This window comes from Globicephala melas, chromosome 7, assembly GCF_963455315.2.
Source record: "Globicephala melas chromosome 7, mGloMel1.2, whole genome shotgun sequence".
NCBI lineage: Eukaryota > Metazoa > Chordata > Mammalia > Artiodactyla > Delphinidae > Globicephala > Globicephala melas.
This window is the reverse complement of record NC_083320.1, coordinates 113713948-113736722: the sequence shown is the minus strand read 5'-3', so window position 1 is coordinate 113736722 and position 22775 is coordinate 113713948. Positions and strand designations below refer to the sequence as shown.

Here is a 22775-nt window from a genome sequence, read left to right as displayed (position 1 = left end):
GCTTGAGAACTGTTTGGCTGGTTCCATGACACAGATCCTGAGCACGGCAGGCCTGCAGCGAAGTGCTCCTCGCAAGGGGCCCTGTGCTGGTCAGAGACATGCACACTGCTGAGAGCTCCCTGGAGGAGCGTGCAGGCAGGTGTGCATCACCGCAGGGGAGCATCCTGGCTCCCATGTCCCCACATACCTAGGGGCAACGACAGAGATGTAAGAAGACGTCACCATTGACAACTGCCGTTTCTTGAAATAACTCTGACCTTGTGGACAGGCTCTGCTGTAAACACTTCCTGTGTTCATCTTACTTAATCCTCTCAACCCTAAAAGATATGCATTTCATGTCAGCCCCACGTTACAGATGCAGGAACTGAGGCAGCACAGAGAGGTTAAATAATTCATCCTTAGGGCCCCCACTGAGGGAGTGAGAGAGTTTGAAATCTAATTACTGCCTCCTGAGCCCTGGCCCTCGGCCACATGCTGGCTTCGCTCTTGGGAGCACACGTATGACCACAGGTCCCCTGCATGGGTCCAGACGATTCCTTCATGAAAGCTCATCTAGCCCTTTGTTAGGGCACTGCCCCCAAACCTCTGGACCGGCCGCCTCCCCTGGGAGCCTGCTAGCAATGCAGAGTCTCAGGCTGCAGCCCAGACTTGCTGAGTCAGAGACTCTAGGGTAGGCCCACCGTTTGTTTGGGGGTTTTTTTGTTTCGTTTTTTTAAATATATTTATTTATTTATTTTTGGCTGCGTTGGGTCTTCGTTGTTGCACGCGGGCTTTCTCTAGTTGCGGCGAGCAGGGGCTACTCTTCGTTGCGGTGCACGGGCTTCTCATTGCGGTGGCTTCTCTCGTTGCAGAGCACGGGCTCTAGGCGTGCAGGCTTCAGTAGTTGTGGCCCGTGGGCTCAGTAGTTGTGGCTCGTGGGCTCTAGAGCCCAGGCTCAGTAGTTGTGGCACACGGGCTTAGTTGCTCTGCGGCATGTGGGATCTTCTGGACCAGGGATTGAACCCGTGTCCCCTGCATCGGCAGGCAGATTCTCAACCAGTGCGCCACCAGGGAAGCCCTCACACATTACACACATCACTACACACATCACACACACATTACAGGCTCGAGATGCTCCGGCTGCAGGCAGGACCTTGGCACTGAGTCAGGGGCCCTCAGTACTGTCACTCCCCGAGCTAGTAGAGAGCTGTGGCCGGGAGGTGGCCCCCACCCCGAAGTTTTCTCCAGGCTCTGCCATTCCCCAGGTCAGGACTGGACACAGGCCATGTCCCATCCCGGGGCCTGCTTCCCTCCTGGCCAGTGAAGGACAGAGAGTGGGTGGGGCACCCAGAGAAGCAGGAAGTGGAGGTGGCAGGCAGCAGGGGAGGGCTGGCTCGGCCAGCAGGCCTGTGGAAATGGCCTTGTCACTCACTGGCCTGGATGGCTCTTTACTTGTAGGGCTGTCTCCTGCTGCTGTAACTGCCTGTCTCCAACTTGGTGGCTTAAAACGATGCAGATGTACCCTCAGAGAGCTGTGGGGGACAGAAGTCAGAAGTCAGTCTTCTGGGCCTAAAATCAAGGTGTTGGCAGGGCTGGTTTCCTCCTGGAAGCTTCTGGCTCCTGGTGAGAATCCATTTCCTTGCCTTTTGCAGCTTCTGGAGGCTGCCTGTGATCCCTGCCCCTCACCACACCGCCTTTTTGCCTCCTGCTTCTTTCTCACATCTACTTCTTCCTCATCTGCAGGAGTTTCCTCCCTCTGGCTCTCTTATAAGGATGGCAGTGATTGCTTCTAGGGCCCTGAAATCCAGGACCACCTTCTTGTCTCACAATCATTAACTCAATTCCATCTACAAAGTCCGTTTTCCCATAGAAGGTGGCATTCAGAGGTTCCCGGATTAGAACACGGACATCTCTGCATGTCATTATTCGGCTCATTTGTGATCACCAAGCCCCAGTGCCAAGTCTGGCATCACCCAGCAGAAGACAATAAAAGGTGTCAATCATTTGTGCAGGGCCTGCAGGGGCCAGGCTCTGCACTGCAGCCTGGTCGTGTGCTATTAGGTGCCCCTCCTGACGGCGCCGTGACATGGGGCTGTAGTATGCATCTTACCGATGCAGAGGCTGAGGCCCAGAGGGGTGCACTGACCCTCCCAGGTCACCCTTGCACGGTAGGCCTGCCTGCTTCCGCTCCAGTGTTGAGGGGCCCAGCACCCCAGCCCCCCAGCCCCCAAAGCCCGCCTCTGGCTGGGGTGCGCTCCCAGCAACTCTACGTTATCCTGGAGGCCGTTGGCTCCTGCCCGGGCCACAGGAGGGACACAGCACGTGTTCAGGGCTAACCTCGGGCCCTGGAAAGCCCACCCCTTCATCCCCCCAGGTGGGTGCCCCAGGTGGGAAACAGGATAAAGCCTGGGAGGAAAACGGGCCCCCTGGCTGTGGCTTCGGTGGTCAGTGTGGTCGGAGCCTGGCGCAGCGCCCGAGTCCTCAAGCCCCTGCTGTAGCCACTCCTCCTCGCCGGCGCCAAACACGTCTAATCACGCAGACGTTGCGCAGCAAATGACGTGCGGTGTCGTCTCCCGTCCTGTCGCCAGAGCCTCTGCGACTGCTTGGCGCCCGGGGCCACTGCCCATTGGCTCGCCTGGCCGCGGTGGGCGTGGCTCCGGGCGGAGCGCTCCGCCCCCGGCCCTGCCCGGGCACCTGGGCTTGAACCCCAGCGCTGGACGCAGCAGCCTTGGGATGTGACTACCTGACCAGCCTGAACGGATGAACCTCTTTTCTCATCTGTAAAAGCTTATGATAATAGTAGCTACCCCATCTACTGAGTTGTTTGGAAAATTAAATGGGGTGATAGGAAGAGCGCGTTTAGAACAGTTTGGAAACATGCAGTAGATGTTAAGGAGGATTGTGATTACTGTCGTTATTAGAGAAGGAGGTTCAGTGTGGCAGAAGCAGGCCGTGGCGTGACCTTGGAAGAGGATGCTGTCTGGGGGCCGTGCTGCGGGAAGGTGGAGAATGGGGATGGCAGGAGGAGGAGTCTCTTTTCCCCCCAGTTGAGGAATTTGGACTTTACCCTTTTGGCAACCAGGAGCAGAGGGGGAGTGGACCGGTTCATTTTCAGGGTAACCGTAGGAGCTGTTGAAGGAGGGGCGTGGGAAGGACACCGGCTACAGCTGTCGCTGTGGTTGGGACAGAGGAGGAGCCGGGCCAGGGCTGCCCGCACACCGGCCGACAGGCAGCTACACGGGGGCGGAGCAGGCGGTGGGTCCAGGGTGTGGAAACCCACCCCGTACCTCCCATCTGGACAGCTCCCTATTAGACACCCACCCCCCAGCCCTCTCCAGAGATACCTTCCTGGAGGTGCAAACCCACCACCGGCCTTGCATGGCTTACTAATGCTCAGATGGTTCCAGAAGGGTAAATGAGACTGGATTCTTGGAGCGGCACCTGTCACCTGCATAAATCACAGGTGATGGGGAGACAGATGGTTGGGGGATGTTCTTGCTGGTCAGGTGTGGTTTTCCTGTGACCCTGCCCCCCCGTGGGGACGTGCTCCTGAGTCTCCGAGAGTCCGTTCTCAAGGGCAGGGGAGAATGTCCTGCAGTCTCTCCATCACCTGGTAACCGCTAGCAGGGAACAGCTCTTTGGATCCCCTCCTGCCCCTGCCCCTTGGAAACAGGCTCAGCGGGTAACGTGGGGACCAAGGCTGAGGCGGGGCACGGTAGGGCCCTCAGCTGGAGCCCCCCTACCTCCTTGGTGTGTGCGGGAGTCAGGGCTCCCTTGGCTGACCAACTCACGTGTTTGCAGGGAGGGTAGAAGCTTGTGTTCCTGGTGCAGGAGACTGGGTAGATCTCAACCCCTCACCCTGCTTGTGAGGTCCTTCCCATCCGAGCCCTGCCCTGGGGCTTCAGAGAGGACCAATTCCAACCGCTCGCGGCCCAGAAGGGTTAGAGACACCAAGTCGTGGAGCAGTTCTCAAACCTGGCTGAAAATCTGAACTAGGGTGTGTCTGAAAGATGCACATTCCCAGGCCCCGGCCCCAGAAGTTCTGGCTCTTTCAGGCTAAGGCGAGGCCTGGGAATATGCCTGTTTATAGACACCCACAGGCCAGAGTTAGGGGCCACTCTGCTTATTTTATACCCAAGAAAGTGGGCCCAGAGCTGTGTTTTGGTTGTCCGGAGTCAGAGCTTGCAGGCTTTTAGGCCCATTCTCTCCATGATAACAACTCTGCAGTATGGGTGTTAAACATCCCCTGGTTCCGCCTCATCAGCCACTCACAGATGCCCACGAGTTGACCTAAATCTCTTCATATTCTCAGTCTGCGGAAGGAGGTGTGCATGCTGGAGGGGGGTGGGGGTGGGGGAAGGGGATGGCCACAGCATCTGAACCGTAGGGAGGACAGTCCCCCGCCGCTCTCCACTTGCCAGTCTCCATATCTGACCTCTGACATACACGACCCCCAGCACCTGCCTGGAATCTGGACCTGAGATCACCCGATCCTGAGCTGTAATTGGCGAGCAGTGCTCCAGCCGTCACAGCCAAGGCCACCCTGCACGGAGAAGGAAGGGGGCAGGGCTCTTGCTGGGGACAGATGGCTCCGGGACTTAGCCATCAGTTCTTGAAAAGTCCACACGTACTTCAAAGTCCCAGGTACTTTAAGGAGTGCCAGCTGGTGGGTGTGAAGGCCTCCGCTTCCCACCATCTTCTGGCCACTCCGTCACGCGTGTACATTGTCCCCCCCCCCACCCCCATCAGAGCTGTTCAGGATGGCCGGACCCTACCTCGTCCTGGCAACTGCATATCAGTGGGGATGGTCCTCCCCGCTTCCCTCAAGAAGGTAGTTTCTTGGCTGTTGCTGGCTGAGCTCATGAACGGTCAGGTCTGAGGGGATTTGAAGATGGCTTTTGCCAAGGTCAGTGTTCCATCAGAACGGCACCGGCTCGTCGTGAGAGTAATAAACACGCAGTCGGCTCGGCTTGCGACTCAACCTGCGTCGTCCTGGGCCCCTGACGATTCTGTCCTCAGCCAGCCACCGAGGGGAGCAGAAAGATACATGAAGATTTTCTTCTTGATTCTTGGCCCAACACGCCAGGTTCACGGTTCAGAGAGGACTGGCTTTGTTTGTGTTTCGAGAAGACCGTTCTCTGCCCTCTGCAAACGTGCGTGCTTTTGTCAAGCGACAGATGGAAGAAAGGAGGAAACTTCCAAAGGGCATGTTTGTCCGCCTGGATCCCGGGCCAAGATGCTGGGGGGGCTCCCGGTCGCCCACCAGGGGCCTTGTCCTCCCCTGCCTCGGCCCACACTGCCTCTCCGTCTCCAGGGAGCGCTCCTTAAAAGCCACGTGGCTGACCGCATCTTCAGAGGAACTGCGCGGCAGGTGGATACGGAGCCCAGAAAAGCCCAGGACTGTGCAGTTTGTAGGGCAGCTCGCCCTCCTCCCTCGGCTGTCTGAGGGCCGAGTGACAGATAGATGTGGAGCCTTGGCTCCCGGTGATGGGCGTGGCCCTCAGAGAGACCTCCAGGCACGTCCCTTCCTGTCTCTGGGCGGCAGGATGCTGGGCTCAGACTAACTGAGATGCAGCCATGGCAGCCTGTGTCCAGCCCTCTGGATTATGTCACCTGACCCTCATCAACACCACACAGAAAGGCAGCATGTCACTCCCGCTGGATATGTGGGGAAACTGAGGCACGGTGAGGGCGACCGCTGTCTCCAGGGACATTCTGCTAGTAAGTAGCACAGCGGGGACTTGAACCCGGGTAGCTTGACCCTAGAGGGCTCTTCTCCGCCCCGACCCCTCTACAGAAGCCTCTCTCCTCTGAGAGCTTCAGATCCCCAGCTCCAGGATCGTGCTCAGCGGCGTGGGTCGGACAGCTCATTTATAATGGAATCCGCCCGTAAAAGTTTAATGAGGAGCGTGTCTGATAAGGCGGCCCACTCTTTGATCTTTGCTGAACGGAGGCCCTCGCAGAAGGGTTGCTGCCTGACTCTGGGCTTTGCAGAGCGCCCGTGTGGTCAGCCAAGGGCAGGAGGGTCCCGGGAGTGAAGCAAATCTTGATGTGCAGAAATGAGGCGGGCCTACAGCAGGGGAGGGTGCGCAGAGCAGGCGTGGGGAGGCACTGCCCGGTGGAAGGGTCCTACAGGGTTGAGAGGTGATCTTTCTGGTTCCCCTCCGGACCCGCTGGGCCCCGGTCATCTTGGGCAGTTCCCATCCCACACCCCCAGGATGTAGGAGAACAGGGTGGGGCCAAGGTTCAAGTCCTATGCCATCTATATACCCTTGACATCCTTGGGCTGGCTGTTAACCTCCAGAGCCTCGGTTTCCCCATCTCTAAAATGGAGACAAAACAGTAAGCCCACATGGGGCGCTTGTGAGAATTAGGTGAGTGAGTGAGTATAAAGCACAGAAGACAGGTCCTGGTGCCCAGTGATTGCTGGACAATGGCTTGCTCTTTCCACTCTCCTTTTGACACCAGAAGGAAACCCACATTTCATTCCAGGCACTCTGCTGGGTGCTGGGCAGATGATATTAGATCCAGTCCTCTCAATGCCCTGTAAGGTGGGTGATATTCTCCCCCATTCATAGAGCAGAAAATTGGAGCTTTCCGGAATTTAAGGGCTTGCCAAGATCACTCAGCCAGAAAGTGAGATCTGACCCTCAAGCCTGAGCTCTTCTCTATGCTGTGATTATCCTTGGAGAGGAAGAGGCATCTCATTGTAGGTCTTAGGGCTACGCTGTGTTATCTTTGCTGTAATCAATCCAAAGGAATTAATCAGTACCAGTAAAATTTCAGGTGTTGGTGGACAGATTGGCCTTTGTGGGGGTGGGGGGTCTTTTCCCACTCTCCGAGTCCGTGTCATTCACTCCGGGTGGAAGCTGCTGCCGGTGCCCAGAATGCATCCATTTATTGAGCCTAATTCATTCTTGCTGGATTTTTCTGTGTCCCAAGTGCTGTCACTCGGGGTCACTCCTGCCGGCCTTGGTCCGCACTGGCTGAGAGAATTCATGAGCAGTGCCCTGCCCCAGAGTCCTGCTGCAGCCGTTCTCCAAGCCTCCATCAATGCAGCCAGCATTGCTACACCAGTTATGTGCCCTGGGCCCACGGGGAAGAGATATGTCTGGCACCGTGTGAGCCCCTCCCTTCATTGTCCCTCCAGGAGCTGTATTTCTGAGCTCCTCCCTTCATTGTCCCCTCCAGGAGCTGATTTCTGAGCCCCTCCCTTCATTGTCCCCTCCAGGAGCTGTATTTCTGAGCTCCTCCCTTCATTGTCCCCTCCAGGAGCTGTATTTCTGAGCTCCTCCCTTCATGTCCCCTCCAGGAGCTGTATTTCTGAGCCCCTCCCTTCATTTTCCCTCCAGGAGCTGATTTCTGAAATGTGAACTTGACCTGTGTCCCACACAAGCAAAGGAGCGTTTACTTGCTGCTTCACTCAGTGGGGAAGTTCTTAGCACTTGTGCATTTCACGACACTCACCCAGTGCCCGTGACGTGCCAGCCTTGCACCGGGGATATGGTCCAAGGAGGTGTAGTCTGGGTACTCACAGACAGCTCGTGGCCTGGGAGGGGGAGTGGGGGAAATCGAACGGTTACAGAGTGGCGTGCAGGTGGGAGAGGAGGGGTCGGGGGAACCCAGAGCACCAGGAAACCAGGAGCGGAAAGCATGTGTCAGCAGGAAGGCACGGAGGCCTGCCTCTGCCCATCCCACCGTTAGCCCCAGAGTTGCCCTTGTTCCAGTGAGGGGCCTCGACTCCCGGACACTTTTCGAAGAACACACTAATGGACACCAAAGCTGGGTAGAAATTGATAGCCCACCCCGCTCGAAGAAGACGAGATGTCTTATCTAAACTATTTGGGATTATCCATCTCATTTTGACAGGCATCCAGGAAAGGAAATTCCTCACACCACGTTGGCTGGCCAGGCCAGAGTGGAAGAATTCTCACCGTGGAGGAGTTTCCCTGCGTGTAGCCCACCCTCCGCCCAGGCCTGTTCTCCTTGCTTAAGCTCAGACCCCTAGGGAAGCCTAACAAAGCCCCTCCCCCAACCCCAAGACCAAGTGTCTCACTCCCATCCGTGGCTCCCCCTCCAGCGCCCTGCATTTTGCCCTGTGACGGGACCGTCCCCATACGGCCGTGACTTTCTGGAAGATTCTTCTCAGCTGTGCTCAGCCAAGGGTGTCTGCTCTTACAGATGCAGGACCCACATACCCGGAGGCTAGCTCACACCTCAGGTACCTGGACGGGGGATGGCTAATCGGTGCGGCTCCCCAGACAGGTGGTTGGAGCCCACCACCTCCCCTCCATCCCCCAGCTCTGCACAAGTCATCCCTTTGCTAGGAGAAAAGGCTCCTTGATGACTTACTCTTGTTTTTTCTGCTTTTTTGGGTTTGTATGTTTGAAAACACTGATCACATTCCCATCCTTGTGCTCCGAGAAGAAGAAAGTGTGATAAAGGGTGGGTGACTGAATTAACCCCCGTTGCCTGTGTGGCTAGAGCTTAACCAAGTCCATCTGTATGGTCTCCTTTGTAGGTGCAATTTTATAACCTAATTTCCCTACCAAAACATCAGTGTTTACTTAGTAAGAAATCTGCTCTTCATCAGCTGGACACAGTGATTTCTTTATTATGGGTCTGCCCTGCTCGGGGAGTGACAGCTGAGAGCTGGTGCTCAGCTAGGTCTGGCGGAACGTGCATGTCTGGGATAGGAACGGGGTGAGTGGAGGGTCGGAAGGATTGCGTGTGTGTACAGATGTGTGTCGGTCGCAGAGCAGGGTTAGGGTTAGGGTTAGGGTTAGGGTCTGGGGCTGGCTGGGAGGGAAGCTGGCAGCAGAGAGTTGGCTGGGAGGGAACCTGGCAGCAGAGAGTTGGAGCGGCCAAGATGAGCCCACTGGGTGACCCCGGAGACAACCACTGGACGCTCAAACCCTTCTAGCAGCCCACACAGGTTCTCCACAACAGCCCTGCGGTCTCTCCACTCCCCACCCCAGAACCCCCGTCCGCTCGGCCAGTTTCTAACCAGAGGCCAGCTTCTACCCATCCATCCTTTTTAAAAATCTGATCTTATTACAGTGAAGACGTACAAAAGGATAGTAAATGCATGGTTACGATGTAAAGAGTATTAATGACCATTGTCCCCTGCTCTGCCTGGGAACAGGGGATGTGCCGGCACCTTTGAGGCCCCGTGTGGCCCTCCAGGGTCCTGCCCCGGGGCTCCCCCTCCACCACCTTCTGGGACTTGGAGTTATCACCCCCTGCGTCTGTAACAGTTGTACCTGATGTCTAACTCTTGTAATAATACATTGTTTGGGTTTGCTCTGTGTGCTTTATATAAATAGAGCAATTCTATTCTATATAAACAGAATCATTGTAGATGGATTCTTGGGGAACCTGGTTTTCACAGGTCATGGAATGTTCCAGGGAATCATCCCATTGGTGCGTGGGGCTCTTAATTCGTTAATCCTCACTGCTCTGAAGCAGTCTGGACTGACAGGCACCTGGGATGCGTCTGTGCTTTTGCTCTTTTGAACATCACTGCAGTGAAAGCTCTAGCACCATCCTCCGGGACTCACGTACCACCCATTCCTTAGAATAAATGTGTGTTTGAGAATGAAATTGCTGAGTCATGGGGGAGTCACGTTTTAACCCTCCTCGATGTTGCCAGATTTTTTGCCGAGCCACTCCCACCAGCAGTGTTTGAGGGCTCAGCCTGCTCTGCACCCTTGTTATCAGGGTGGTGTCATCCACATTTTAATTTTTGCTTAAATGGCATCTCCTGTGATTCGATTTTTTTATTTCCCATATCACTGATGATGCTGACTACATCCTTTCATACGTTTCTTGGCCAATAATGTTTCCTGCTCGTGAAATGCCTGTTCAGCTATTTTGCCCATTTTTCTATGGAGTTGTCTTTTTCCTATCGATTTGACTAAGCTTTTGATATATTAAGGCTACTCATTTTGTGGTTGGTTATCTCTGGTGCAAATATCCTCTCCCAGTCTGTGCACAGTCTCTTTGCTCCCATGATGAAGTGTCTGGGTGACGGGAAGGTCCTGTTAAAACCCGGCTCAGGTTACCAACATTTGCTTCATGGTTTTCCCCACGTGCTCTCCCCCCACCCAGCTGTCTGGTCTGACCTTCAGCCCTAGGACTCTGCTACCTGTTCCCCGATTTGACCCACCCTTTTTTCAGCTATTCTCCTGTCTCAAAACACCAAGCCTGCACCACTCACTGCCTCCTTTCCATTCCTCTGTAAGAGTCGAGGCCCAGCTCAGATGCCACCTCCTGCAGGAAGCCTTCTCAGATTGCCCCAGCAGAGTGAATGAATCCTTTCCTTCCCACCCCTCTCTCTGCTCCAGCACCTTGTATACTGTTTGTAGGCTGCAGTCAGTGTCCATGCTCCCTCCCTGATCCCAGAGGTCCCAGCATGGTGATTTTGTTTTATTGAAGTATAGTTGATTTACAGTATTGTGTTAGTTTCATGTGTACAGCAAAGTGATTCGGTTACATATATGTCTTTTTCAGATTATTTTCCATTATAGGTTATTACAAGATGTTGAATATAGTTCCCTGTGTATGCAGTAGGACCTTGTTGTTCATCTATTTTATGTATATCAGTGTGTATCTGTTAATCCCGAATTCCTAATTTATCCCTCCCCCACCTTTCCTCTTTGCTAACCATAAGTTTGTTTTCTGTGTCTGTGAGTCTGTTTCTGTTTTGTAGGTAAGTTCATTTTTTTAGATTACACATATAAGCAGTATCATATGGTATTTGTCTTTCCCTGTCTGACTTACTTCACTTAGCATGATCATTTCTAGGTCCATCATGTTGCTGCAAATGGCCTTATTTCATTCTTTTTTATGGCTGAGTAGTATTCTGTTGTATATATGTGACACATCTTCTTTATCCATTCATCCGTTGATGGACATTTAGTTTGCTTCCATGTCTTGGCTCTTATACATAGTCCAGCGTTTGTGATTTTGTGGGGGTGTCTTTTTCCGAACAGCTTGTCATCACCACGGCCTCATGGACACTCATGCCCTTTGCTGAGATCTGTGCTTGGGAGGGGGGCTTCAAAGGCAGCGGGATGTCAGGGTTGACCAGACACCCCTCGTTCAGCACGTGTCAGTCAGATTGGCAGCCACCTGCCCCACTTCCTGGGAGCAGGGTCCTGGCCGAGTCTTCCTCCGACCTCCGGCTCCCCACCCAGCATCGTCAGAGGCCCATACTCTGAGGCTGGCAGAGGGAATGATGCGTGACCACAGGAACAAAATCCGTGAATGGCCGGCTGCTTTGGTCCAGCTCCTGTTGACAGGTGTCCTTTTTGCTGGTTTTCAGAGCCTCACCACGTGGACAGGGTGCAGCCCAGATGCACCAGAGTGTGCAGGTTGGTCTCTGATTTGGGGAGAGGCAATTCTCGAGTGATTTCCAAGAGGATTCACTGTACCTGTCTTTACAGTTGCAAACCCCCTTAGTATATTTTGAAAAGGACTTGATTTCTGGAACTTTTAAAATTAATGTGTGAAAAAGGCGGTGAGCGACCTTGCCAGGGTACGTTTCATGTACAAAAAAGGAGACAAGCAAGAAACAACAAAACCAACAAACAAAAGCCTTGAAGGGGGGCTTCCCTGGTGGTGCAGTGGTAGGAATCCGCCTGCCAAGGCAGGGCACACGGGTTCGAGCCCTGGCCCGGGAAGATCCCACATGCCGCGGAGCAACTAAGCCCGTGCGCCACAACTACTGAGCCTGCGCTCTAGAGCCCGCGAGCCACAACGACTGAGCCCGCACGCCACAACTACTGAAGCCCACGCGCCTAGAGCCCGTGCTCCGCAACAAGAGAAGCCACTGCAACGAGAAGCCCGCGCACCGCAATGAAGAGTAGCCCCTGCTCGCCGCAACTAGAGAAAGCCCGCGCGCGGCAACAAAGACCCAACGCAGCCAGAAATAAATAAATAAGTTTATTTTAAAAAAAGCCTTGGAGAGGAGATTGAACTCCACCCAGCGGGGCGCGATGGAGCTCTGTTCCTATCTGCTCGTAGGCCAAGGGCAGCGGCCTTGCCATGCAAGGGTGCCTGTGAAAGCAGACACATGCCCGCCCTGCCTCCCGGGTGCTGAGGAGCCCCAGTTTGGGGAAGAGCAGCAAGGCCAGCTTTGGGGAATTCATTTGCTTTCTGGCACATCAGTGGGCCCGAGGCCACCTGCCCGGTGTGTCTGTGAAAGTGCATGCTTGGCCCTGAGCGGCTTGGCAACAGCAGAGGGTCCTGGCCTCCCCACGCTGAGCCCGCCGACCCCGCCCATGGCCCTGGGATCCTGGTGGGTGGTACATCTCAGCCCAAAGGCAGGACCGGTGCGTGCGAGCACACGGTCCCCAGGGTGGGCAGGGTGGGTGTGTTGGGGTGTGTGCAGGGCGTGCTCAGCTAAGCTAAGGGAGGCTGGTGACCGTGTAATCTGGGCGGCTGTCGGGAAGGCACGCTCCAGTGCCCTGTGACGGTGCCCTGTGACGTGGGGGATGGGACCTAGTGCTCCGGTGCCCTCCCAGCCTGGAGGGGAGCTCCTCCCTCTTCCTTGCCCACTGGCCACTGATGTAGCACCCACTGGGGGGTGCAGGGCTCCTCCAGGAAGTAACACGCCGGCCCTGTTCCCCGTAGACCTGACCTTCTCGGAAGAAATGTGACAGTAATGACCGCAGTTCCTGCTGTGTCCCAAAGGCCTCCTCCACCCAAGCACAATAGGCACAACACACCTTCCTGGCTCCTAATGAGTTACCGCAAACTCCGTGGCTTAAAACAACAGAAATGTATCCTCTCACTGTTCTGGAGATCAGAGTCCAAACAGTATCACTGGATCGAAATCAAGATGTCAGCAGGGCTGTGCTCCCAAAGCAGGCTCTGGGGGAGAGTCGCTTCCTGGCCTTTTCCACCCTCTGGGGGCGGCTGGCACTCCTTGGCTTGTGGCCGCATCCCTCCGGCCTCCGCCCCACAGTTACAGCCTGCGCCTGGGACTGCCGCTCCAGAGGGGAGACGGACCCCATGTGAGCTCATCGCCACATGACCAGCCAAGATGGACGTGCCCAGGGTCCAGGGAAGGAGCCATCCTCTGTGTCCGGGACAGGGTGGGGATGAAGAGGAGAAGTAGAGGAGTGGAGAAACAGGCAGGCGTCCAGGGCCAGCGCTGTGAGAAGTGAGTGAGGCAGGGCGCAGGACCAGAGAGGGGGCCGCCAGGGGCACGCGGGATGTAGCGGGGCACGGGTGCTGGACCTCGCAGGTGTGTGGTCTCCTGCTGCCACGAGGGCCGTGGGTCACCTCTAGGCCAAGTGAGGAGAGGGTGATGCCCAGGGCCCTGGACCAGGCGAGGAGAGGGTGATGCCCAGGGCCCTAGGCCAGGCGAGGAGAGGGTGATGCCCAGGGCCCTAGGCCAGGCGAGGAGAGGGTGATGCCCAGGGCCCTAGGCCAGGCGAGGAGAGGGTGATGCCCAGGGCCCTGGACCAGGCGAGGAGAGGGTGATGCCCAGGGCCCTGGACCAGGCGAGGAGAGGGTGATGCCCAGCGCCCGGGTCTCAGCGTTCTGGTCCTGCTGTTCCCACCGACCTCGCTGTGGCTGTCCCAACTGTCGCTTTGGGTGTCAGTCATGCTGTCTGTGAAATGGGATGTGAAGGCCTTATTCCTGCCTGTTCTGGCCCTACTGCCCCGCACAAGAAAAGGTCTTTGAACAAAGCCTCCAGAAGGAGTGCCTCTGGGTGGCCAAGGGTGCTTCCTCCCAGCCGCTGACCCGGCGCAGGAGATCCTGCCCTGACAGCTCGTGCTGAGTCTGGGTGAGTCAGCACCGCATCGTTCTCCCTCCTCTCCAAACAGGCGCAGTGGGTGGGGGCCAGGGGCACGAATCCCTGCACATCTGTCCCCTCCTCCCCCCGAATTAAGGAGCACATTGGTTCCTGCCCCCGCGCCTTGGCTCAGGCTGTGCTGGGGGTCAGACGCCCCCCAACTCTTCCCATCAGTGAAGGCTCACTCTGCCCCCCCAGCCCACCCCCAAGCCTGGCGGAAGCCAACGCCCTCTAGCAACGCACCCCATCGGGCCAGCGCCCAGGGATGGTGCCCGTCCTCAAGGGTCTAGGCATGCTCGCTCAGGCCCAGCCAGCTCAGGCTGAGATACACACGGACGTGCAGGGTTCCCAGCGCCCTGGCTTGCCCTTGCATCTGCCTGCAAAACTTTTGTGCCAGCACATGGGAAGGGGCCTGGGGCTGAATGCTGGGGGACGCAGGCTGGGGCCGCTCCGCCACCCTCTGACTTCCCTCCATTTGCTCATCTGTTAAATCTAAGAAAAGAGACGGTGGGCACAGCCCGAGCACCTACTAGGCACCCAGGAGCGCAGCATGCACTTTCCACACTGAGCTCCTTCCCTCTCCCAGCCGCCCCATCCTGCCAGCCAGGGAGCGGATAGCACGACTGAGGCCCACAAGCAGGGACAGAGCCGCAATTCATGCCCAGAGTCCAGGCTCTGCCCGCCTGTGTGAGCAGCTCCCCTCCACCTGCGCCCCTGCCCCCAGGGTCCAGCTGAGGCCGTGTCTGCAGAGGGACACCAGGCTGGGCTTGTCAGGGGCAGAAACAGCTGTGGCGGGAGCTTGCCTGTCCGTGCGTACGCTCTTGGGGACGTCAGAAGGCTGAGTCTGCCTTCCCAGAGTCAGAAAGGCGCTCGGCCCCTTAAAGCTCTGCAACCTCGGGCGAGGCTCCTAACGGCCCCGAGCCTCGGGTTTCCTCCTCTTTGCAATGGGGGCAATACGACCTGCCTTGCGGCGTTGCTGGACGTGCCGCACGCCATTGGCGTCCAGCGAATGTTGACCACGTGTTCAGGAATAGCGTCCCCGGCAGCGCCCACTTAGGCTGGAACGGCAACTGGCCAGCTAGGTCTGCACTTGCTTGGTCCCTTTTCCTCCTTTCTTCGCCCGGCTGGTGGCCTAGCCCTGAGATCTTGTCCGGGGGGTCGGCAGGGCCCTCCCAAGAGGGAGGGAGGGAGGGAAACAGGAAAGAACCTGCTAAGGAGAGGCCCTTTGCTGGGCTTGCCTCCAGGGAGAAGGACACACGTGCACGCATACACACACACACACACACACAAACGGAAGGGCCAGCACAGCTGCCCGTGCCGCCCAGCAGCTATGGACAGGATGCCTGCAGGCCAGAGGGTGCACAGGCCCAAGGAACTACGGATCCGGTCTGCCTTGCGGGAAGCCGGGCCGCTGGATCACTCCGGGCAGGGGAAGGCTGATTAGTCAAGGCTCGCCTTGACAGGCCCTGGCAGTTGCCTAAGACAGAAAAAGTCAGCTGAAACTGGTTGAAACAAACAAACAAATGCATTGGCTCAGAGAACTGAAAAGGCCGAGGGTACCAGCTTCTGGCAAAGCCAGATCCCTCTCCAGGGGCTCAATTCAAAAAACTGGTTCCACGGCGTTCAGCTCTGATGTTTGTGTATCATCTCTGTTCCTGGCCTCTCCCTTCAGGGCCCCCAGTGGCTCCACCCACACAGCAACCTCTGTGGACAGAGCATACTTCTTTCCCAAAGATTTCAGCCAAAGGGGCTGTCTGGGGCACATGCCCATCTCTGATGGTGCCCGGGGATATGGAACGTCTGATCGTCAGGGCACAGGCTACATGTCGCCCACCCACAGCAGGAGAAGGGAAGTGGGTCCAACACAGATCGCCCACCCAGCAGCAGATTGGGCTCTGCTGCTTCCCCCAAGATATAACCTTCAAACACACATTCTTATGCTCTAGCCTTTCCCTGCACTTGCTGCTTCCTTTATTTGCAATGTGCTCGTGAGCTCCTATTCATCCTTCAGAGCCCAGCTCAAGGTCACCTCTGAGGAACCTTCAGACAGAGTTAGGGAATTTGCTCCTCTGCTGGAATCTTTAAACTGATTTGTTTGTGCCTCTTCCACTTGGGCTCTGAGCTCCCTACAGGTCGCTGGGAACAGAGCAAGGGCTTGGGGCAATTTTCTTGGGAAGATTAACAAATATGGGAAGAAACAGTTGATAGAGTCAGGCTCAGATGAGCTCAGAGCTGGACCGAAGGGTAGAAGGCAATGCATAAAGGTAGTGTCCAAACCGAGCAGCCTGCAGAAAGGCTGACTTTGCCGGTCCGGTTGACTGAGGCCTGCAAGCGTGTGAGTATGCACACGTGTGTGCCTACAGCCCGGGAGAATGTGACCATCTTTTAAAATGAGCTCACACATCTGGTCCCTCCTCCCATGCTCAAGGTCCCTTCCTTGAGTCTCTGCCCAGTTGCCAGAATTCAAGGCCTGGATGGGCCACGGCTAAGACCAGGGTCGGGATCCCGCAGCCCACAGCGTGGAAATGGAAGAAGAAAGGGAGGCTGTGGCTGAGGGGTGGCCTGAAGCAGCAGCTCTGATTTCACGGCATCTGCCTTGCCTGGTAGGTCCGATGGCACTGTTCTTGGTTCCCCAGCACTGATAGCACCGCCTGTGTGGGGACTGTCTGTCAGGCGGGATGGGGCAAGCGTCCAAGAAAGAGCAGCTCTGGTCCCTGAAGGACCAGCCTTGAAGGGTGGCTGTGTTGCTGTGAGTTCAGGGCTGCTGGGAAGGCCCCTGGTCCCTCGGATGCATTCCTAATGCTTCGAATTCTGCCATTTGAGATTCATTCCTTCGGCTTTGTTTGGTCTGTTAAAATGACAGTCTCCTGGAACATTTGTGACCCTGGAGCCTATCAGTCCTTCACAACACAGTGTGAGGGAGAGGCTCCCTCTCCCTCCTGAAAGCTGACTTGATTGTGCGTGGTGATGGGATGGGAGTGGGGGTGAGGATAGAGGGAGCTGGAGCGGGGCGGGGGATGGGGGGGTGAGTTCTTTTCTTCCCCGGTGCCGCCGCCACCTCCCTGATCCTGCACCCGCCAGAGCCCCGCTCGCTCACAAAACGTCGCAGTCGTCAAGAGCACCCGCTTCTCTGCCAGGGGACGGGCCCAGGTACAGGCTCGGGTCCAGACCCGCCTGGATTGGTTGTGGTTCCGAGACTTGCTCTCTGAGTGACCTTCGGCAAGGGACCTAGCCTTTCTGAGAGTGTTCTCATCTGTAAAATGGGCATAAGGTGCCTACTTTGTGGATTTCTGAATTTAGATTAGTAAACGAAATACATGCATGCGACCCCGTGGCAGCTGGCACCCAGTCTTACGGAAATGCCAGGTCAGGGCACAGCTGAGCGGTGCCATGCAGAGGGGACATCTAAGGAGGCTTCCCAGAGGAGGTGTCTCAACAGTCGTCTGTAGCTGTGTTAATGGGCCTGTTGTCTTGGGTCCCGCAGGCCCAGGTCAGCAGACACTGCGCACCCCGAGCTGGCTTGTTGCTGAAAAGGGAGGGAAGGGGCTTAGTGCTGTGAACCCCCTACCATGTGCCCAGCGCTGGTCTTTGTCTACCTCCTGGAGAGGCACCAGAGAGGAACAGCATCCTGGCCGCGGCCACCCAGCTAAGTGGGAAGGATCGGGGTTGGCCCTGTCCCACTGCTTCCGGACGCCGACCTGGGTCCCCCTGGACAGGCTCCAGAACCCAGCTGTGCTCTGCGTTGCCAGGACTCACCTTTGCTTCTGTCCCCCCTGGGAGGCTCTGCTGGCCCAGACCCCACTCCCAGGCCTGGAACCGGAAGGGCAGGGGCTGTTCTGTGCACCCTTTCATCAGCTCTGTTGTTACCTAACCCACCTCACGGCCATCCCCTGTCGAATCTGCTTAGGGGCAGGCAGTGGCCTCTCCGAGCTTCTGCTGTGTCACACCAAGGGGACAAGGAGTCCCCGACTGTTCCCTGTTGGGGCAGGGAGAGCCTGGGCTGAGGGCGGCACCGTCCCGGCAGTGAGGCAGCTTGGGTTGAGTCCCGGCCTGCGTCTCTGGCCACACGGCTTGTGGGGTGACCTCCGTCTCTGGACCCAGAGCCCTCGTGGGTGAGGTGCATTGTTGGTGCCAGAGTTTTCACGTCTCCTCCCGGCGGCCATCAGGCTGGCCATCATCACGGGCTGCTGTTCTGAAGTCAGCATCCCTGTGGGGAGGGGCGTGGCCTGGAAGAACCTCGAGCTCCTCTCCCTCTCCTAGGAGAATAATGTGATGGGAAGGGGATAACAGAGGTCACTCTCCTCCAAAGGGTGGTGGCAGAGGTGTAGAGATAAAAGTCCCAGCTTCTCAGCATGGGGACTCGGCCCCCACCTGCCACCTCCGGGCCCAGCTGCTGAGGCTGCACTGATTCCGGCCCCGCCAGGCAGCCCCACAGCGGGGTGCACGTTGCCACGACAAGACCCCCTCCAGCCTCCCGTTTGGCCGGTGGGATGGGAGTCGCCTTGGACAGACCAGGGCCACCGTGTACCCTCTATGTGTTCCTTTAAATCCCCACATAATCACTGGCTTGCCTTGTGGGGCCTTAGCTGTGGTCCTTGCACCCCACAGGGTGACGTGTTGCTAGGGAGGCCTGGCCAGGCCACTTAGGGCCACCAGCTTCAGTAACGCCAGGCTGCCCTGCCCTCGAACCTGGCCAGCATCCTGTGGGCCCTGAAACCTACCCTGCCTTGAGTGCCCAGTGGTGGACCAAGGCTCTCGGGACAGGAGACGCATCGCTTACTCACTCTTCTCCCCTGTGGCCTCTGTGGCCCAAAGCGGAGCCACTGCTTTGGTCCCTGGCACCCAGTGCAGTTTCCTCACAGGTGGCCTGGCCTCTAATGGCGGCTTGTGAGTGAGGATAGCTGGAGGCTGTGACTGATGGCAGAGGCTCCCTTCTGCCAGGCTCAGTGCCTGGTTCACAGATGTGTCACCATCACTGGCTCTGAAGATACCTCTGAACACCTGCGGGATAACAGTTGCCTGCCAGATGCTCGATGCAGCGGTGCCTGGGACACGCCCTGCTCCCTGGTTGCCTGGGAAACACACCTGCCCACCTAAGATGGGAACCATGCCCCCCAGGGGGAGCAGAGACCTCATGTCAGGGGAAGGGGTTTCAGGGAGAGCACCACTGACCACCGGGGTCCCTTGACCCAGGCTTGCAGGGAAGAGAAGGAATTGCCCTGACGAGGTATAGGGTACAGGTGGGCCAAGAATTGGCATGGCTGAAAACACCACAGCGTGGAAGTGCCCCGGCGGGTCCATTGGATCAGCACATCCGTTGCAATTACATCTGCAAAAGCTCGAAAATAAAGTAGCAGAATGCATACACCCAGGCCTGTAGAGCGGCCTCTGAGCATGGAGCTTGTGTAACCCAGATGTTAAGACATCTGGATGTCACCTGTTTGGGTCCTGGTTCGCACTGTGTCATAAGCACAGTTTTCATGCCCTGTTGCACATAATCAGTAATTAGCTCTGGTGTGCTCCAGCCCATGGGCAAGTCATGCCCTCTCTGAAGTAACCGGTTCTCACAGCACTTTTTCACACATCCGACGTCAAGGTTTTGAGGGCTTCCCAGGCACATCTGGATTTTGCCCTCAAAGTGTGGTACTAATGCTGTAATAACAACTCTCACTTATTGACTGGTGGCTGTCTCAGGCACCGTTTGGGGGAATTTCATCCTCATGGCAACCCTAGGAAATGGGCACTGTTGTTATCCCCATTTTACAGATGAGGAAACTGAGGCTTGGTGAGGTTAAGTTACTTGCTCAGAGTAACTGAGCTGGTGAAGGCTAAGGTTCTTTTTTAAAATTTTTATTGAAATGTAGTTCATTTACAATGTTCTATCAGTTTCAGGTGTACAGCAAAGTGACTTATATATATATATATATATATATTCTTTTTTTTTTAGATTCTTTTTCATTATAGTTTTTTACAAGATATTGAGTATAGTTCCCTGTGCTATACACTGGGTCCTTGTTGTTTATTTATTTTATGTATAGTAGAGTGTATCTGTTAATCCCAAACTCCTAATTTATCCCTCCCCTTACTTTTCCTCTTTGGTAACCATAAGTTTGTTTTCTATGTCTGTGAGTCTATTTCTATTTTGTAAATAAGTTTATTCGTATCATTTTTTTAGATTTCAAATTTAAGTGACATCATATGGTATTTGTTTTTCTCTGTCTGATTTACTTCACTTAGTATGATAATCTCTAGGGCCATCCATGTTGCTGCAAACGGCATTATTTCTTTATTTTTTATGACTGAGTAATATTCCGTTCTATATGTGTACCACATCTGCTTTATCCATTCATCTGTCAATGGACATTTAGGTTGTTTCCATGTCCTGGCTGTTGTAAATAGTGCTGCTATGAATATTGAGGTGCATGTACCTTTTCAAATTAGTGTTTTCTCTGGATATATGCCCAGGAGTGGGATCGCTGGGTCATATGGTAGCTCTGTTTTTAGTTTTTTAAGGAACCTCCATACTGTTCTCCATAGTGACTGAGATTCTAATGCAGGTTGGTCTGATTTGAACACATATTCTTTGCACTGTGTCAAGTCACAGAGAGGCCCCTATTTTCTGAAAAATCGAAAATGAAATCTTTAGATTTGGTTCCAGTGACTTAGTGGTGCTTTCACAGCAGCTCCCCCCAGTCTGATTTTTACTTTAATATGGGCAAGTTTTGGAGTAGATGACCTCAAAATACCCTTGTAACTAACATGCTAACAGCTGCTTGGAGGCCCCCGGGGAGCAGGCCTGTCCTTCTGTTGAGCTGAGCAGGGCTGACCATAGAAATGGGCCGCAGCCACACCAGCCCTAGCCCAGGGGACCACGCCAGCTGCGTGCCCGATGGTCAGTGGGCGTCAGAGAAGGGATACTCTGGGAACATGAGAAGGAGTTCCATGTAAGGAAGGCTGGAACGGTATTCCAGAATTTTCATGACGGCTCAGCGTTTCCAAAGGCTCCTTGAATCCTGAGCTTTTCTTTTACAGCCGATCCCGTGGCTGAGTGCTTCACTGCAGGGATTGTCCCACGGAAGCCCCAAATTCTCCATCTTCCTCAGTTCTGTTAGGAAGATGAGCTCTTTGTATCTTCCCCCTGGTGTTAGTGTTTTCATGGCCTGTTTTCATACCAGTTGGTAGGATGCGGGCATGCGTCCATTTCGGAGACTTACTTGTTAATGCGTCTGCTCCTGAGCGGGCACCGGGGAAGCGGTGGCGACGACTCGCAGAGGTGTGTGGCCTGCCGAGCTTGTGGTCCAGCACATCCAGCTCTGTGTGTGCAGAATTCCATCACCAACATGAGACGGGGGGTGGGGGGGGGGCTGCTGCACCAGCCCCGGGAGCTTTCCATCTGCATTTCCTGGCTAGTGTATGAGATTTGAGACTCTGTATGAGGGTGACCAGGGAATGTTGGCGAATAAATAAAGGTGCAGCCGCCCGTTTGGTTCTGCTCCTTAACGGGGTTCCCTGGGCATCCTCCTGGGTGGGCCACACCTTCTTAAAATGTTCCCCTTTGTCTCTGCAGGCCTCCCGCCCTGAGTGGCAGCCCGGTCATCTCGGATATCTCATTGATCCGACTTTCCCCACACCCTGCCGGCCCTGGGGAGTCCCCCTTCAACGCCCCACACCCGTACGTGAGCTCCCACATGGAGCAGTACCTCTGCGCTGTGCACGGCAGCCCCACGCACCCCGCCATCTCTGCGGCCAGGGGCCTCAGCCCTGCGGACGGTGAGTCGGGAGGGCCTGGGGCAGCAGGGTGGGGGGAGGGATGCTAACTCTAATGCTGGTCATTCCTCAGCTGCTGTCCGTGGGATGGTCAGTGGCTGGCCTTCCTCCCTGCCCCCCATCAACAGTAGGTCTTTCGATAAATGAGTGGTCCAAGACAAGGGAACCAGGGGTGCATTGGTTTTTGCGCTCATTAAAGAACTATTCGTAGGACTTCCCAGGTGGCGCAGTGGTTAAGAATCCGCCTGCTGATGCAGGGGACACAGGTTCGAGCCCTGGTCCGGGAAGCTACCACATGCCACGGAGCACCTAAGCCCGTGCGCCATAACCACTGAGCCTGCGCTCTAGAGCCCGTGAGCCACAACTACTGAGCCCACGTGCCACAACTACTGAGCCTGTGCTCTAGAGCCCACGAGCGACAACTACTGAGCCCATGTGCCACAACTACTGAGGCTGCGCTCTAGAGCCCACGAGCCACAGCTACTGAGCCTGTGCTCTAGAGCCCATGAGCGACAACTACTGAGCCCACGTGCCACAACTACTGAAGCCCACGTGCCTAGAGCCCATGCTCCACAACAAGAGAAGCCACCACAATGAGAAGCCCGTGCACCACAACCAAGAGTAGCCGCCACTCACTGCAACTAGAGAAAGCCTGCACGCAGCAGCGAAGACCCAACGCAGCCAAAAATGAATAATAAATAAATAAATTTATGAAAAAAAGCACTATTCATAAACAGCCTTGGCATGCAAATTACATAATAAGAATGGTGACATCTGTTTATTCATGGAGGTCCTATCTTAGGTGAGAATTACTTGGTTGCAAGATGCCAAAGTTTGCAGAGGCTGGTGTTAAGCAGAGTAGGTGTTGTATCGGGGTGTCTCAGGGCCCCCCCCAGAGCAGAACGAAGGCAGAGCTGGGCAGGTTTCTGTCGACATCTCTGGCAGGTCAACGCATGGCCTCTAAACGGGACCCCAGCCCCAAGGCTCCGGGGTGACCACCAGTGACTTTGTGTCCCTCCTGAGAGGATACTGAGTGGCCCAGCTCAGTCAGATGGCAACCCTGTTCAATTCATTTGAGACAGAAAAGGGCAGAGTCACAAAGAAAAACCAGACAAGGTGAATGGCTGCAGCCGTGAGACATGAAGATGGCCAGCCAGGATGGGGCCATTCAGAAATGGCCCTTCACCACTGCTCCTGGCCCTGAACTCTGCGTGGGCCCCTG

At 55.7% G+C, this 22775-nt stretch overlaps 1 protein-coding gene across 1 annotated transcript in view; it reads left to right on the top strand.

Annotated features, from left to right (window-relative positions):
- GLI2 (GLI family zinc finger 2) overlaps nucleotides 1-22775 on the top strand; it is a 255907-nt gene that overhangs the window by 193284 nt on the left and 39848 nt on the right. Inside the window, exon 4 of the mRNA XM_060302608.1 lies at nucleotides 21354-21556. Coding sequence (XP_060158591.1) covers nucleotides 21354-21556 — 203 coding nt within the window. The remainder of the gene's footprint in view (nucleotides 1-21353; nucleotides 21557-22775) is intronic.